The following is a 15,050-nucleotide window of genomic DNA, read 5'->3' as shown; positions in this document are numbered from 1 at the left end:
CAATGAATACGCCCCAAAAAAACAAGGGTAGCATATTGAGCCATGCCAAAACAGGGCAAAACTAAAAAAGTTTACAGTAAACTTGGCTTTCAGGCAGTTTGTCTTTGGCCCAGGGCATTTTTTTTTTTTTTTGCAAATAGTAGGACGGAGGGTTGGATAAGGGGGATAGGGGGGTTTACCGGGGATAAACACAGTGGGGAGCCACTAAAGTGCCCAACTAATTGGAATTTGGCACGTTCAACCAGTTTGCCACTTTACCGAGTTCATTTTCCTCTTTCTTCGCTGACGTTTCTCTATTTTCCTGCTCTTCTTGTTTATTTTGGCGCAAGAGGAACTTGTCGAACAGTGTAAAATATAGTAATCTATTTCCAACACATAAAATATAAACTGCAAAATAGTTTTTGACCAGCTTTATTTGGTATTTAATTCAATTTACTGTTGACTCAACTCATTTATTTGAAACCTAGAATGTAGATTAATATACATAGTAACCTTGAAATGCGCTCTTGAATGTGCATTTGTTGAAATATAAGCTTATCAAAGTCGTAAAACACTTCCTTTTATCACAACCCACACAATTTCTTCTTTCACTATCAGTCGCCTTGTTCCTTATAGTTTCGACGATTATCGAAATGTTTGAAATACATTTGGGAGGGCACCTCAATAACTTCTCCTATCAATTCCATTATTTGACATTTCGACTAGATATTCGACTTTGGCTTATCGTCTTTACGGAAAATGCATTTGGGTAAGTGCAAATTAAAAAAAAAAAAAAATTAAATTGAATGAATATGTTCGACCAATTTTCCAATGTTTGGCAGAAATTCCGTAAATAGGGCTGAAAAAGTGCAAGCCAAAATTGAGCTTAAAAGTAAAGTAATTAGCCAATAAGGAATGCGTAGATAAAGACAGACATTGACAATGATCAGGAGTAAAATGAAAATTAATTAACTGAGGCGCATGAAAAACAATAACAAAGTGCAGTCGCTGCTTTTCTCTCTCTTTATTTGCGTTTGCTCTTGATTTTTGTCCCAATGCATTGGACATTGCGCATACGTCACGTTGACATGGCAGCATCTTCATTTATAATTTATGCTGCCTGTTGTCATCAATTCATAACTGGTTAGTACATTAGTTTTTAGAAAATAAGCTTATTTAGCAGCGTTTCGAGATAAATGTCAAGTAACATTGACTTGGATGCTGGCAAATAACAAAAGAAGGGGTATAGAAGAGAGGCGATAGCTTGCATTTGCCATCAGAAGCAAAAACAAACGTTTTACGAAAGTCACAAAACCACAGTCTCCTCTCCCTCTCTTACTCTCTCTCTCTCTTTGCCACCGACTCTCTTGCGCCCCCATTCAACACTCCCCACACGCAGGCACTGTTAATTACAGAGCGTTCGCTTTGATTATGACAGCGGTTGAAGAAGAGGAAGCAGCAGGGAAGAAGAAGAGCAGATTAAGCGGCCTTTTAAGAACTCAAGTATGCTCTACACAAACAAATGTATATGAAGTTTTAAAACATTTAATGAATCTCGCTTGTAAAATGATTCCTAATTACTGTTTTATCTTATTTTTTATACATACATAAAATAATACGACAACAATGGGTTATAATAGAAAAGGCGGGAGGTCTAGCCAAAATGATATCGGAAATTCCCACCGCACTGTAACCACGTATCTGAAATAACTTCAATTTTTTCTCATCATGATTCATCTTCGGGTTTTAAGCGCTCCTCAAAAGCAATGTAGCGCATTCAAATTGTACACGTAGCCCCAAACACACACAGAGATCCAGCCTCTCTCGTTCACTCTCCCCCTCACCCTTGCACCAAGTGCAGTCATGTGCATGCATTTATGACCTACAATAATAAGCGTCAGGCGTTGGCAGCGTGCACAAGCGAGACGGCTATACTAGCTGGAAGAGGCCAAGAGGAAAGAGACCGACGAGAATGGGCTGTTCACAAAGAGCGTGGGAGGGTGGGAGAGGTAGTGGGTGTTTGTGTTATCACTGTGTTGTCTTTACCGCTATTTCGGCTTCGCCTAAATCACGCGACACAAAAACAAAAACAAGAGAGAGAAAAAGAGAGAACGAGCATTTGTATTTTCTGTTTGCTTTTGTACTTGCGTGTGTGCATTTTGGGGTGTTGTCATTGCAAATGCAAAATGCAGATGTCGCTCTCTCTCTTAAGAGAGACAACACTTAGTCATAGTTTTTTTTTAAATTGCTAGCTGCTTTTTTGTTTCAGTTTGTAAGGTTTAAATAATTTCTATGATATTCTGCAAAACGCCCGCTTGCAGTTTTAATTATGATTCTATCCTTCTTGGTTTGTCTATGCTAAAAAATATTTAATCCAATTGCTTTGAGTTGTTCCGTCTATTTTATTTTTGTGATAGCTTGTAATTTAACTTTACTTTAACTTATTTTGTTCTTATCTTTAATCGCTCTTCGTCCTCTCTTTGAACGCTACTCGTGAATAATTAGCTCTTCACAACTCTCTTCTTTCCGCTCTTTGCTAAGCTCACGTGTCAGCTTTAGTTTGTTTGCCTTTTCTTGTGCCAAACCAAAAGCTGCCACGCAAACGACCCTCTCCCTCTCTTTTGCTCTTCATCGCACTGTAATTGCCGCCCCTCTTTATATCTCTCTTTGCATGGTTTTTTGTGTTCAATGACTTGGCTGACGTGTTTACTGGTTTGCCTTTTGTTGTTGTCTTCGTTTCATTTCTTTTTCGATTTGGTTTTAGCTTTGCACGCTGCTTTGTTATTGTGTCGCTGATGTCAGATACAAAACTTACACACACACTCACGCACACATTCATCGAGGCATGTGCACATTGTGAAAAATATATACTCTCTTTCCCACTCTCTTTTTCTCATTCCCTTTCTCTTTACAGGTCGAACAATGGTTGGTAGTAAACAGCAACACAAGTTGATGAAAATAATTGTATAATTAAATTGGGGGTAAAGACTTTTAAGAAATAAAAATGATTCCTTAATGTGAACAAACTTAAAAAAACAACCAACTTATGGAAATTTCACAATTTTTTGGTTTACCCTAATATAACAAAACATCAAATTATATACAAAAAACCAAAGAATTTTTAATGTGACGCAAGTACCAAAAACAATTTGAAAATTCAGAGTGCACCAAACAAAAACAAAAATAAAGAGAAAAATCTAAGAACAAAAAAAGTTTGCTAATTTGTGTGCTGAAAATGTATGACAACGTTGACATTGAAAATGTGACAAAAATAATTATTTATAATTTTCGGCAGTTTGCTGTTGGTTTTCGTTGATTAATATTTAACAAGCGTGTGGGAAAATTGTATACTTAAAATTTCCTTTGAAGACAGCTCGAAAGCAATTCTTCAGTTATGAGTTTTCATTTTTTAAATTTTTGTTTTCGATTCTGGCAAATTCAATTATTTAAAATTATATTACTGATTCTTCGTAATTGCATTTTAGTCTTGCAACAGCATGTATGATAAAACCTGATAAAAATATTGATTACACAATTGCTGCAAGCAGCTTTGTTATTGTTTTTATAAATTATACTTTCTTCTGTACTAAACTGATCTGAAAATCATTAAGTTCAACGCTTGTCTTCCATTTTATAAACACAATAAGTTTTTTACTAATTTATACAGACACCTGCAATTCGTCATTTGAAATTGTATGATCATTACTCACTATTCAGCTTATCAGCCTTTCGCTTTACCTAACTTTGTTATAGTCAGTGGGCCTTTCGGCTCCCCAATCTTAGACCACCCCACCCAACCCCCCTGCCCAACGAATACCACTTTTCTCTCTACGAACAAACAACAAGTGCCATTTAGTCTGTGGCTGTCACTAGTGACTAATGCCCCCCTTTCCTAGACCCCCCCATAAAATGAGACTCTGTTACAACGCCTCTGCTTGCAGCGCTGCCGGCGTCGCTGACGTCAGCGGCGTAACAGAGCAATAAATTGCAATGTTAACTCAAGGGATTAAGACGGAAACCATTAATGTAAGTTAAATGTATGCACTGTTTGAACTGTTTAAGGTAACTAATTAAATCAAATATGATAAGCTACCCAACCCCAGTTCAAAATGTATGTACTTACTGATCGGATCGACAAACCTATAGCTATATCTCCTCTATACATACATATGACCAAAATTGAACAGGGACAGATATCGTAAGCGGAAGGGAGATAGCAACACAGCCCTATGCGCGCCAAATTAAAATCGAATTAATTTTTGCAGCCGCCAAATAACTTTTAATGTTGAAATAATTGCAATTGTTAGCTTGAAAAAATCCGACTTTTTGCTTTAGTTGTTTGTAGTTTTTTTTTTTTGTTTTTTGTGTCTCAAGGTTTTTCGGGTTTCCAGTTCGTTATATAACGATCGTAACTGAACTCGTTTTGGTTCCTTAATGTATTTATTTGATTTTTTGTAAAAATCTGGCATTTGTATCTTAGGGTTATGTAAGTAGCTACATATGTACATAGATTAATATACATTCAGTATGCGTTGCATTTTCTGTCTGATATCATCAGGTGGCGCCATCTGTCGGCATTCCGTTGTGTTATCTTTAATTGCAAGTTATTTTGTATGATAAAATTGAATGTTCTTGTCTGTAATTTTCAAATTTGGATTAATGTGAAAGACTCCATCTGTCAGGTAGCTTAAGCCCTTTCCATTTTTGTACTTTCACCACCCACAAATCGCAATAAATTAGCAATGTTATGTATTTTGTTGGGTTGTTGTTGCTATTGCTGGTTGCTTTTCAATTGTTTTTACACATTTATTGGGGTTAAGGCCTTCTTGTCTGGCCATCACCTTTTGTTTATATTTTTTTATTATATTGTTGTTGTGCTGATTTTTGCATACATATGTATGTACATATACATATGTACTATTTTTATTTATTGTGAATTTTTGTTTCGTTTGCTTGTTGGGTTTTTATTTTAAAAACCAGCAAAATACTACGTAAAAACGATTTCACTTTTTGCTTAAATGGGGGCGTGAACATTGCCAAAAGTTAAAAAATACGAATATATACATACATACATATGTATGTGTACATATACATATAGGGGCCTTTTGCATTAGTAATAACGGTAAATAGATAAATTATTTATGCGTGCTGGTGATGATGCAAGACATAAACACATAATCTGCACTTAATGTTGAACATAATATACTTGCTATTAATACATAATTTCAGATACCAAAAATCAAAGGCGTCTTATTCGTTAAAGAATTTTTCCCATTAACAAGCGAAATCGCAAACTGTATTTGTTTTTTTGTTGAAAAGAAAATTTGCTCTTGTTTGTGATATTTGTTGTATATTTTTTCCTGCCCATTTCGCATTGCAGGCGTCTTCTCAGTTTCGCTTTTTCCGTCTTATACTCGCAGAACTCTCAAGGTCATCAGCGCATGCGAATTTTATTTTTTTGCACTCTGTTGTTGTTCTTATTTTGTTTGCGAGAGTGTGCGAATATTTTCTGGCAAAAAAAAAAAAATAAATAAATAAATTGTGGGTTTGCAGGGTATGCGAAGGGGTCCGGTGGCTGGGCGATAAAGTTGAGCGACCCTCCTTAGCAACACGTGTGGCCAGCCCTCTCTTTCTAGTTAGCTATTTGCCTCTCTCTCTCTCTCTCTCTCTCTCTGTCTGCTTGCACTTGTGTGCAAGATGGTGCTAAAGGGGGGTACTTAGCAGCAATTGAAGGATTTTTTTTAAAATTATTTCTGGCTTTATTATTCTGGCTTGGAGTGCATGGATTCAGTGGATAGATTGTATATGCTTTGGTCCCAATCACACATAGTTGCACATAGCCAGTGCAGCCTGTAACTGCAAGGTTTTCTCCACTCTATCTCCCTCCTCTCGTTCAGCATTTTGCACTTTGTTTTGTCAACGTGAGCCAAGTCGCGTTGACAAAAGCCAAGAAAAAAGTCGAAGCACAAAAGCAAACGCAATTTTATTTATCATTTCAGTTTTTTTTTTTATTGCATACAACTGAAGCCTCCCCCAATCAAAAGCAAGTCAATGCGAATAAATATACATACTTATAAATTGAGGCGTTAACAAAATAAATAACTTCTAGATCCATTTTCACATGTTTTCATTCGAACTTTTAAGCCCAAACATTTCAAACAATTCGGGATCACATGATATAATTCGACTTTCGCACATAAATACGTTTACAGTGATCACTCGTAAAAAGAACACACTGTTGTTATAATATATATTATTTTATTATTATTCCACACCTTATTCTTATATTATTATTATTATTCTACACTTTGTTACTATATTATTAATTCTCTACACTTCATACTTAATATCAACTTAAAAAGGCAAATGGTTTAGTTTTAATTTATAGTTTTAGTTTTTAATTAAATAGTCTAGCAAATATTTTAAGGTAAACTTTCTTTTTTATGTGTGAAGTGCATCAGAGTTCGGATACAAAAATAAATTATTTCTTCAAAATCTCTACATTAATGAATAAAGTATCTACATTCTAGAAAAACAGAAATTTCCACAAATATCTAAATTGAATTTTCAAATTGGTTTTTTCCCCTCTTCGTTTTGTTTAATTTTTGAAACTGACTCATAGAAGTGCAGTCTTCTGCTTCTTTCAGCTGTTGATTAGTATAAGTTCATGCTTTTGAGGTGACCTTGAAAAAGTTTACTAACATCGCGTTTTCGTCGCTTGCTTTTTCCAAGCGATTATTCGGCTCTATGCATTTTTGTTGTTGCTTGTTTTTTTGCTAACCCCCCAAACGCCACCCCCGATTATTCCATCTATTTTCGCTGACGCAAATGAGAAAAGAGAAAGCGCTACAGGTACAGTGCAGACTCCATTGCGTTAAAGCTTACCACCGAAATCTAAATGCTCGGGTTTCAGACCTTCTTCTTTTATTTAGTGAAATAAATTTTACTTAATATCTGGTTTTCTCTTTGGTTGAAAATCAAACGTTTATCTTACTGAGCGTTGACAGTACTTTTTTTCGAGTATTTCTAGGTTATGGTCAAGGCGAAATCTAAGCAAATTTGAAGGCTACACTCAGGTACGAAGAGCGATGAAGAGAAACGTCTCGTTTTTGTAGAATTCTACTGATAATTCGATTTTTGTTTTTGTGTTTTTTTTTTTTGCTTCTCCTTGCCAAGCTTTTTCGTTTGTTTACGCAAAAAGGAGAGAAAGAGATGGTGCAAACAAATTTCGTGGAGAGATAAAGGTGTGTTGAACTTTAGCAAAAGTACATTTCATAAATTATATTTATTTTGGTTTTTAGCTAGCTGCGAATTTGCTTTTGCGTTTTCCTCAGATGCAAGTGTGTGTGCGTATTTTTTATGACCTTTTTTGTATTGTTTTTGCGACGCTTTCAAAACAAACAACAATTCTCTCTCTCTCCCTCTCTCGCTCTCTTGTGACCATTCTCAGAATCTTTGCACGTGTATGCAGCGGTTTCTCTTCCTCTTTTCAACACGTAAGCTTTAGAAAAATACCACAACCACATAAATATATGCATAGATGCGAGTGACAGGGCCACATTAAGGGTTAAAAACTGAAAAAAATTTGATTTGACCACTGACGTCAACAAAAAAACATTTCGTTGGTAAAAGTGCTTATAAAAACAGAAAACAGCAACTCCTTTTCGCCGCTTCTTACCTTTTTGAGTATCAAATACATTTAATAAGAGTTCCGCAGACGTCTTTAACTTTATTTCCCTGGGTATATATTCATATTATTTTTACCGCACGAAGGACACTAAAGAATCCTTTCACTTAACTTAAAACTCGGCGCTCGTTATGATAGTTTCACACTTTAAAAAAAATAGAGAAAATAGTTGACAAATTGCTGGAAGTTTTGTTTTTTTCTCTTTGTTTGTTGTTGTCCCTTCGGCGGTTATATTTGCAATTCGCATTGCAACGCACTCGATGTTTGGTATTTCTCGTGCCGGTATTTAAATACTAGCGACAAGGCGTGGGAAAATACCACATGTAATGGTCACACTTTCGCCCGCCAAATTCAAGGCAATGTAATTTTGAATTAGTTATTGATTCATTCTGAAGCGAATACAAACGTTTATTTAGATATATTCTGATATATAAACACTTTAATTCACTACGCTTTAATCGTAGTGTGTGGTATTTTTAAAGTGCGATATTCATCACAGCTATCGCTCATCCCCAAAACACCGGTATGCAAGAATTCAGGTCACACTTGATTTTTCCGATATTCCAAAAGGTTTACAAATCTTCGGCAAATCGACGCGGGGCAAGTGCGTCCGTGCTGACCAACCGACTGGGCAAGGCCTTGTGCTTAAGCTGCGCCAGGATGTCCAAGTCTCCAGATGGCGGGATCTCCGAAATAGAAACGGAGGAGGAGCCGGCAAATGTGGCGGACTCCCTGGATGATTCGTGGCGTGGAGTGTCTATGGAGGCTATACATCGTAATCGGCAGCCCTTCGAATTGGAGAATTTGCCACCAGTGACTGCCGGCAATCTCCACCGGGTGATGTACCAGTTGCCAATTCGAGAAACACCACCACGCCCCTACAAATCACCGGGAAAGTGGGACTCGGAGCATGTGCGTCTGCCCTGTGCGCCCGAGTCGAAATATCCGAGGGAGAACCTGGATGGCAGCACAACCATCGATTCCCGCTGGGAAATGATCGAACGAGCCCTTCTGCAGCCCATAGAGACGAGTGAGGAACTGCAGGCGGCGATATTATCATATAATACCACCTACAGGGATCAGTGGCACTTTCGTGCCCTCCATCAACTTTTTGACGAGGAACTGGACGAGAGCGAAACACGGGTTTTCTTCGAGGATCTATTGCCACGCATTATCCGATTGGCACTGCGGCTTCCGGACTTGATTCAATCGCCAGTTCCGCTGCTCAAGCACCATAAGAACGCCTCCTTGAGCCTGAGCCAACAGCAGATCTCCTGCCTGTTGGCCAATGCCTTCTTGTGCACCTTTCCCCGGCGAAACACCCTCAAGAGGAAGTCCGAGTACAGCACTTTTCCGGACATCAACTTTAACAGGTAAGCGGCCACCAGATTCGTATATCTTCAGTCGAAGTATGTAAAATGTATTCCATTCTATCAAAGGCTTTACCAATCGACGGGACCGGCAGTGCTGGAGAAGCTGAAATGCATTATGCACTATTTCCGTCGCGTGTGTCCCACAGAGCGGGATGCCAGCAATGTGCCCACCGGTGTGGTGACCTTTGTCCGTCGGAGCGGCTTGCCGGAACATCTGGTCGACTGGAGCCAAAGTGCGGCGCCGCTGGGCGATGTGCCATTGCATGTGGATGCCGAGGGAACGATCGAGGATGAGGGCATTGGACTGCTGCAAGTAGACTTTGCCAACAAATATTTGGGTGGCGGTGTCTTGGGACACGGCTGCGTTCAGGAGGAGATACGCTTTGTCATCTGTCCGGAGCTCTTGGTGGGTAAACTCTTTACGGAGTGTCTGCGACCATTCGAGGCCCTGGTGATGTTGGGCGCCGAGAGGTACAGTAACTATACGGGATATGCTGGAAGCTTCGAGTGGTCCGGCAACTTTGAGGATTCCACGCCAAGAGATAGCTCAGGTCGTCGACAAACGGCCATTGTGGCAATCGATGCCCTTCATTTTGCCCAGTCACATCATCAGTATCGCGAGGATCTCATGGAAAGGGAGCTGAACAAGGCGTACATCGGATTTGTTCACTGGATGGTGACGCCACCACCGGGTGTGGCAACTGGTAACTGGGGGTGCGGCGCATTCGGCGGGGACTCCTACCTGAAAGCCCTGCTGCAACTCATGGTCTGCGCCCAGTTGGGCAGACCTTTGGCCTACTATACGTTTGGAAATGTGGAGTTTAGAGATGATTTTCATGAAATGTGGCTGTTGTTTCGAAATGAAGGGACTACGGTGCAGCAGCTTTGGAGTATTTTGAGGTCGTACAGTAGGGTTATAAAGGAGAAGAGCTCCAAGGAGCCGCGTGAGTGTAAGGCATCCAAAAAGAAGCTTTATGATTTTATTAAAGAGGAACTTAAGAAGATCAGAGATGGGCCCGGAGAAGGAGCATCCACCGAAGCTGGAAGCTCTAGAGCAGCTGGATCAGGTGAAGGAAAATCAGAAACAAAGACTTCGGGATCAGCGAAATCCTCGCCAGAACTCAACAAGCATCCAGCCCGACCGCAAACCACCACAACTCAACAAAGTACCGATCTATTGCCCGCTCAATCATCGCAAGATAACTCAAATTCTTCGGAAGATCAGGCCCTTCTTATGCTGTCGGACGATGAGGAGGCGAATGCCATGATGGAGGCCGCTAGTCTGGAAGCAAAAAGCAGCGGAGAAATAAGCAACAGCAGCACAACGGCCAAAACCAGCAGTTCGGCCACGAAATCAGGAGGTTCAGGTGGCCGCCAGTTGAGCCTGCTCGAGATGCTGGACACCCATTACGAAAAGGGATCGGCCTCGAAGAGGCCACGAAAATCATCCAGCTGCAGCAAGGCTGAGGGTTCAGCAAAGAGTCGTAAGGAGATCGATGCGGACGACAAGGACGAAGAGGACGATATTGTTGACTAGGTGATAGGTGCACTAGAGGATTGTTACTGCCCCAAATTGAGGAGGTATAAAGTGTAGATAGCTTTAAGGACATATTTAGGGCATTTTAAAGTAGGGTCATTGTGAGTCGAATAAAGTGAATTTTTTTTTAAATTATACTATTCTAATCTGCAAAGACAATTTTGCTGTTAAATTGAATTACATTGATTGATTAATATAATTTGTTATGTCATGCAAATCTAGCTTTTATTATGCGAAATTTGTAGTTAAAGCCAGTAAAGTTTCTTTTTATTTAACCGAAACCTGTTTATTTTCAATAAGACTTTATTTGACCACAACAAGAACATCAACAACAACCACGAAAAAAAAGCGAATATATATTTGTTCGTATATATCTAAGCAGATCCACCGTCGATGGCCAATCAGTAGTGATTGCGTCGCTTGTTGGAAGGACAATACTCGGCGTATTCCTCCCAGGTGCAGCCCGCCTTGGTGCAGCATTCGTTCGATATCGATGGAGTGTTTCCATCCGATCGACGACTCCGCAGGAACATGTTGGCATAGTTCACGTGCAGCCAGGTTGAGCCATCAGCTGGAAAGGCACCAGGAGGAGTCACATAGACTTCAATGTCTTTGGTTGGAAGGGATTTCACTTACGTTCCGTGGTACTCTTCTTGATCCAAGCCTCATCATTGCCCGTCCTCTTTTTGTTGCGCCGTGTCAGTCGGTAAATGTCCTTCTCGCAGGCCCAATAAAGCTGGCGGACCAGCTTGTCTCGGCAGCGGGAGTGCGTCTCCTGGTGCCACACGTTCTCCCAGTCCGATTGGGAACTAAAAGATGGACATAGACGTGGGTGGGTTGAAACCGGAACAGCTCCGGACGTAAAGCTCACGCAATTCGATCGGCGTCAATGGAGCCCAACTCACCGCTCGCGGAAAAGCATCTCGAGACCCTCCTCGGTGTGCTGCAGTGCCTCCGGCGTGGGTATCAGCGGCAGGACGAACAGGAGTAGAGCTCCGCAAAGCGTCCAGCTGCCCGAGTTTTGTATTATCATCTTGGTCATATCGGGAGTTCTCCTGCTCGAATTGCGCTTGAAGGGATGCTACGGAATGCTGATCCTGATCCTGGTGCGGCTCACACGGCGGACGCGTGCCGACTGAGCGCTCTGGCCGGTGTGTTGTCAGGTTTTGAAATATAACCGGAGCCGGGCTCCACCTGAGTGGCGGCCAACTGTCGGGCGTCGGCGGTATAATTAAATCGTTTGGTCAGCGCTCTATTTGAAGTAATGAGGCCCAGGCTCGGGTCAGGACCCTTTTCCACACCCGGCCAGGCCAATCCAATCTAATGAAGAGCTACGGCAGCAATTGCGTATGCGGCCCGTTGTCCGCTTATTGCCTTGTTTATCTGCGGTTCCGTTCGGCCGCAAATTGGAGCCACTTCTCCACATATGTATGTGGTTCAGCTGCAGATTTTCCACCTGCCCTTCCAGCCGTTCCACCTGCAACCTGTTGCTTGGCTAACAAAACAACATAAAATCCGGCAAGTTACGCTGTTTGCCTCGTAAAACGAGCCGAATGCCGGGCACTTGTTTTTATTTCGAAGCTGGCATAAATTTTGCAATATTTGCTCGAATTTCAATACTGTGGGCGAAACAGTGGGCTAAAAGCAGGGATATTATTATAACAATATGTAATATGTAAATATGTAATAAATAAATAAATAAATAATAAATAACAAATGGGTATGCTAACTAAGTCAGGATACATTTAAAGATTTATTCAAAATTACGAAGGTGATTTTATTTGCGCCCACTGTGCGAGTATGAAAAAAAGATACCGCCCACATGAAACAATAGCTTAGCTAAATAATGTCGCTGTTTACACGTTCCGTGAGAATTTATGATGCACCTTTTCTGCACACAATGCTCCAGCAGCTCCAAGTGGAGGTCCTTCCTCCTTGCTTGCTTTTCCAGTTCAGTTCTTGGATGACACTGCCGGTGGTTGGTTGCCTATTGGGAGCCTTAATTTCCAGAATTTTTTTGTAAGTGCTTTCGAACTGAACTTTCAAATAGAGAAAATGAGATACATAGATACAAAATCTTTAACGTGTTTAAATACCCAACGTTGTAATAAGCGCGGTAGTTTATATTGGTTTCAAAGCCAAATATTTACGTTTGACAAACAAACCGTCATTTGGAATCACTGAGTAAACAAATTGTGGGTGAAACTAATGCGGAATTTGTTTGCCTGGCACTTAACACCATTGTAAACAGGCATTTCTTTAATGAACAAATTTAATGAACTTACAAGTTTTAAATCAATGGATTTAAACGATTCATTTGCATGAAGTGAAGCCCACATGGCATGCCAATGAATAAAAAATTATTTATATTGTGTACACAGAGTCATCAATTTTATTTAACACAATGAACAAATGTTATTGTACATATACATTCATATACAAATACAATAAGTTCCGCTTTTCATCTTACGCAATAAACTATTTGCTGCATAAATGAAATGGGAAAATGATGAGTACATTTCGTAATGCATTTTTTATGCGCTAGTTTTGTTTCGATTTTCGTGAGAATAGGCGGCTAGCGAATACCCTACAGGGTACACAAAAAAACTTTTTTTATTTTACGCTTATAGTTAGAATATTTAAACTTTTCTTCTGTTCAATTTTGCCATTATTTCTCGGTTGTTTTCCTTCTAAATTCAAATATTGTTCAATTCCACAACTGTGCTAGGAATGCAGTAGAATACATTTACAAATACAAATACATATATATAAATATATATACATATATATATATATGTATATATATATATACATATATATATATACGCATTTATGTTGCTATACATAAGCTTATATATAGTTACAATAGTTTTATTTGTTAAATACAGTAGCATACTGAAATGGGAGCATGTGTTTCCAATTGTTTTAATAGTATATTTGTGCAATCTGAATTGCTTTCATAAAAATCGAGTAAACTAATCTAGAAATTAATTTAAGAAAATTTCGTTTTTTAATATTTTATGTTCCATATTTCAGCTTTCGAGTAGTTTTTCACTAGGAACACCTACTCCCATTTTCGTATATCCTTTTTTGTGCCACATTTAAATTCGGCAAGGCCGAAGACAAGCAAAATGAAAAGTCAACAAAGCAATATAAATGTTTTATTAATGTCACTTATATAATAGTCAAATGTGTATAAATTGTTGTATCTATATATACGTGTAATTTACATGATTAACTTAAACGTTTACCAACTTCGCATGGTCAACAATTGTCTAATTTGTGAATTAATTATAATTGGAGTAGGAAATGGAATGTTTCTATAATTTATGCGGATGAAAGCATTGTATTTATCTGCAGTTTTTTTGTTCTAATCTGCTTTATTTAATGATTTATTAAATTTGCATAACGAAAAGGATAATTTCTATGAAATTGAGCTGCGTTGGTACGAGAAATTAGTACCAGAATAATTCTATTAGACCTCGAATCTGAAACATTTACCTGCATCTAAAATTACAGCTCTGGTAATTAAAAAAACTTTCTTACGTGCTATATAAATTTCTTCTATCTTTGTGCTTCTCTGCCCAACAAAATATTTTTTCAATGGAAAACAGAAAAAACAATTTGTTTTCGAAAATCGTTCATTTAAATTCCAAAGGTTGTATTGTTAAATCTAATCTTCTCAATATGGTCATGTAAATCGGTAATAACTTTTGTTTCCTGTCTTTTCTGTTAATAATAATTTTATATTATTAAACGCTTAATGAATAAATGACGTATGACTCGCTTATAACACGGAAATCTACAAATTGTTACAGAAATCCCACTGCCTATCAATTCTATTCATTAATTAGTGTGTCAACTCTCATCAATTTCTGTCTCAGGAAATTTACAGCATATCTGTTGCAGATTTGTTTTGCCATTTTCAATATTTCAGGTGCAAAATGTAACCAATTGAGTTTTAAGCTTTAACTTTCTTCTTTTTATTATTATTTTCGAAAAATTAAATTTTATGTTAAATACTTAAGTTCTAGGCCACAAATGAAACTTACACGGCGCTCAAAGTTTTATAAGAATCCAATCGTATTAAAATTTAACATAGAATATATGTGTTTATAATATACCTTGCGGTTGACTTATTTTTAGGGAAATAATGCGTACACATTTCAAACTATCAAAACAATCACATTTCATTATTCGGAAAATTATATTCTCCTCATAGACATACATTGTTTACTATATATACACTATAGTTAACTTATATGCGCCGCGTTTTAATGTTTTTGTGTTCTTTGTTAGTTTTAAATTCACATTTTGTGTTTCGAGTTTGTAAGTCGCCTTCAAAAATGGTGTGACCATCTCAATTAGTTTACTTTCAAGAGCTGCAAGCACAAGATAAGTTTTATATTAATAAATAAATATTATGGGTAAATTCAATTGAAATTTTCAATGGAGTTTAAGATCATACATATGC

The 15,050-nt window shown here is 38.5% G+C and overlaps 4 protein-coding genes across 7 annotated transcripts in view; 1 reads left to right on the top strand and 3 right to left on the bottom strand.

Annotated features, from left to right (window-relative positions):
• LOC6739966 (uncharacterized protein DDB_G0271670) overlaps positions 1 to 7,934 on the bottom strand; it is a 29,863-nt gene extending 21,929 nt beyond the window's left edge. For both annotated transcript variants that reach the window (XM_016181028.3, XM_016181029.3), the window contains exon 1: positions 7,658 to 7,934. The gene's annotated coding sequence lies outside the window, so the exon portion shown is untranslated. The remainder of the gene's footprint in view (positions 1 to 7,657) is intronic.
• A 239-nt stretch (positions 7,935 to 8,173) lies between these two features.
• On the top strand, positions 8,174 to 10,857 carry LOC6725032 (poly(ADP-ribose) glycohydrolase). Its single transcript, XM_002106027.4, has 2 exons — positions 8,174 to 9,039; positions 9,106 to 10,857. Exons 1-2 carry the CDS (start codon positions 8,192 to 8,194, stop codon positions 10,574 to 10,576), a joined length of 2,319 nt encoding a protein of 772 aa, XP_002106063.3. The 5' UTR covers positions 8,174 to 8,191; the 3' UTR covers positions 10,577 to 10,857.
• An 87-nt stretch (positions 10,858 to 10,944) lies between these two features.
• On the bottom strand, positions 10,945 to 12,232 carry LOC6725031 (probable insulin-like peptide 7). The gene is made up of 3 exons (XM_016173355.3): positions 11,482 to 12,232; positions 11,213 to 11,385; positions 10,945 to 11,147 (listed from the first exon to the last, which is right to left on the bottom strand). The coding sequence occupies exons 1-3, from the start codon at positions 11,616 to 11,618 to the stop codon at positions 10,978 to 10,980; spliced, it is 480 nt and encodes a 159-aa protein (XP_016037986.1). The 5' UTR covers positions 11,619 to 12,232; the 3' UTR covers positions 10,945 to 10,977.
• Positions 12,233 to 12,945: 713 nt separating this feature from the next.
• The window catches only part of LOC6725030 (allatostatin-A receptor), a 68,637-nt gene continuing 66,532 nt past the window's right edge, over positions 12,946 to 15,050 (bottom strand). For 2 of the 3 annotated variants that reach the window (XM_016173354.3, XM_039297960.2), the window contains exon 11: positions 12,946 to 14,958. The gene's annotated coding sequence lies outside the window, so the exon portion shown is untranslated. Of the gene's footprint in view, positions 14,968 to 15,050 lie in introns of all 3 variants that reach the window. The other variant, XM_039297961.2, reaches the window with a different exon arrangement.

Source organism: Drosophila simulans, chromosome X, assembly GCF_016746395.2.
Source record: "Drosophila simulans strain w501 chromosome X, Prin_Dsim_3.1, whole genome shotgun sequence".
Classification (NCBI taxonomy): domain Eukaryota; kingdom Metazoa; phylum Arthropoda; class Insecta; order Diptera; family Drosophilidae; genus Drosophila; species Drosophila simulans.
Note: the sequence above shows the minus strand (reverse complement) of the source record. Positions and strands in the feature narration are given on the sequence as shown.

Coding starts and splice junctions, on each gene's coding strand:
- LOC6725032 (XM_002106027.4), top strand. CDS start 8,192: ATGCAAGAATTCAGGTCACACTTGATTTTTCCGATATTCCAAAAGGTT. Junction 9,040..9,105: donor CCGGACATCAACTTTAACAG/GTAAGCGGCCAC, acceptor ATTCTATCAAAG/GCTTTACCAATCGACGGGAC.
- LOC6725031 (XM_016173355.3), bottom strand. CDS start 11,618: ATGACCAAGATGATAATACAAAACTCGGGCAGCTGGACGCTTTGCGGA. Junction 11,386..11,481: donor GAGATGCTTTTCCGCGAGCG/GTGAGTTGGGCT, acceptor TCCATCTTTTAG/TTCCCAATCGGACTGGGAGA. Junction 11,148..11,212: donor CAAGAAGAGTACCACGGAAC/GTAAGTGAAATC, acceptor GTGCCTTTCCAG/CTGATGGCTCAACCTGGCTG.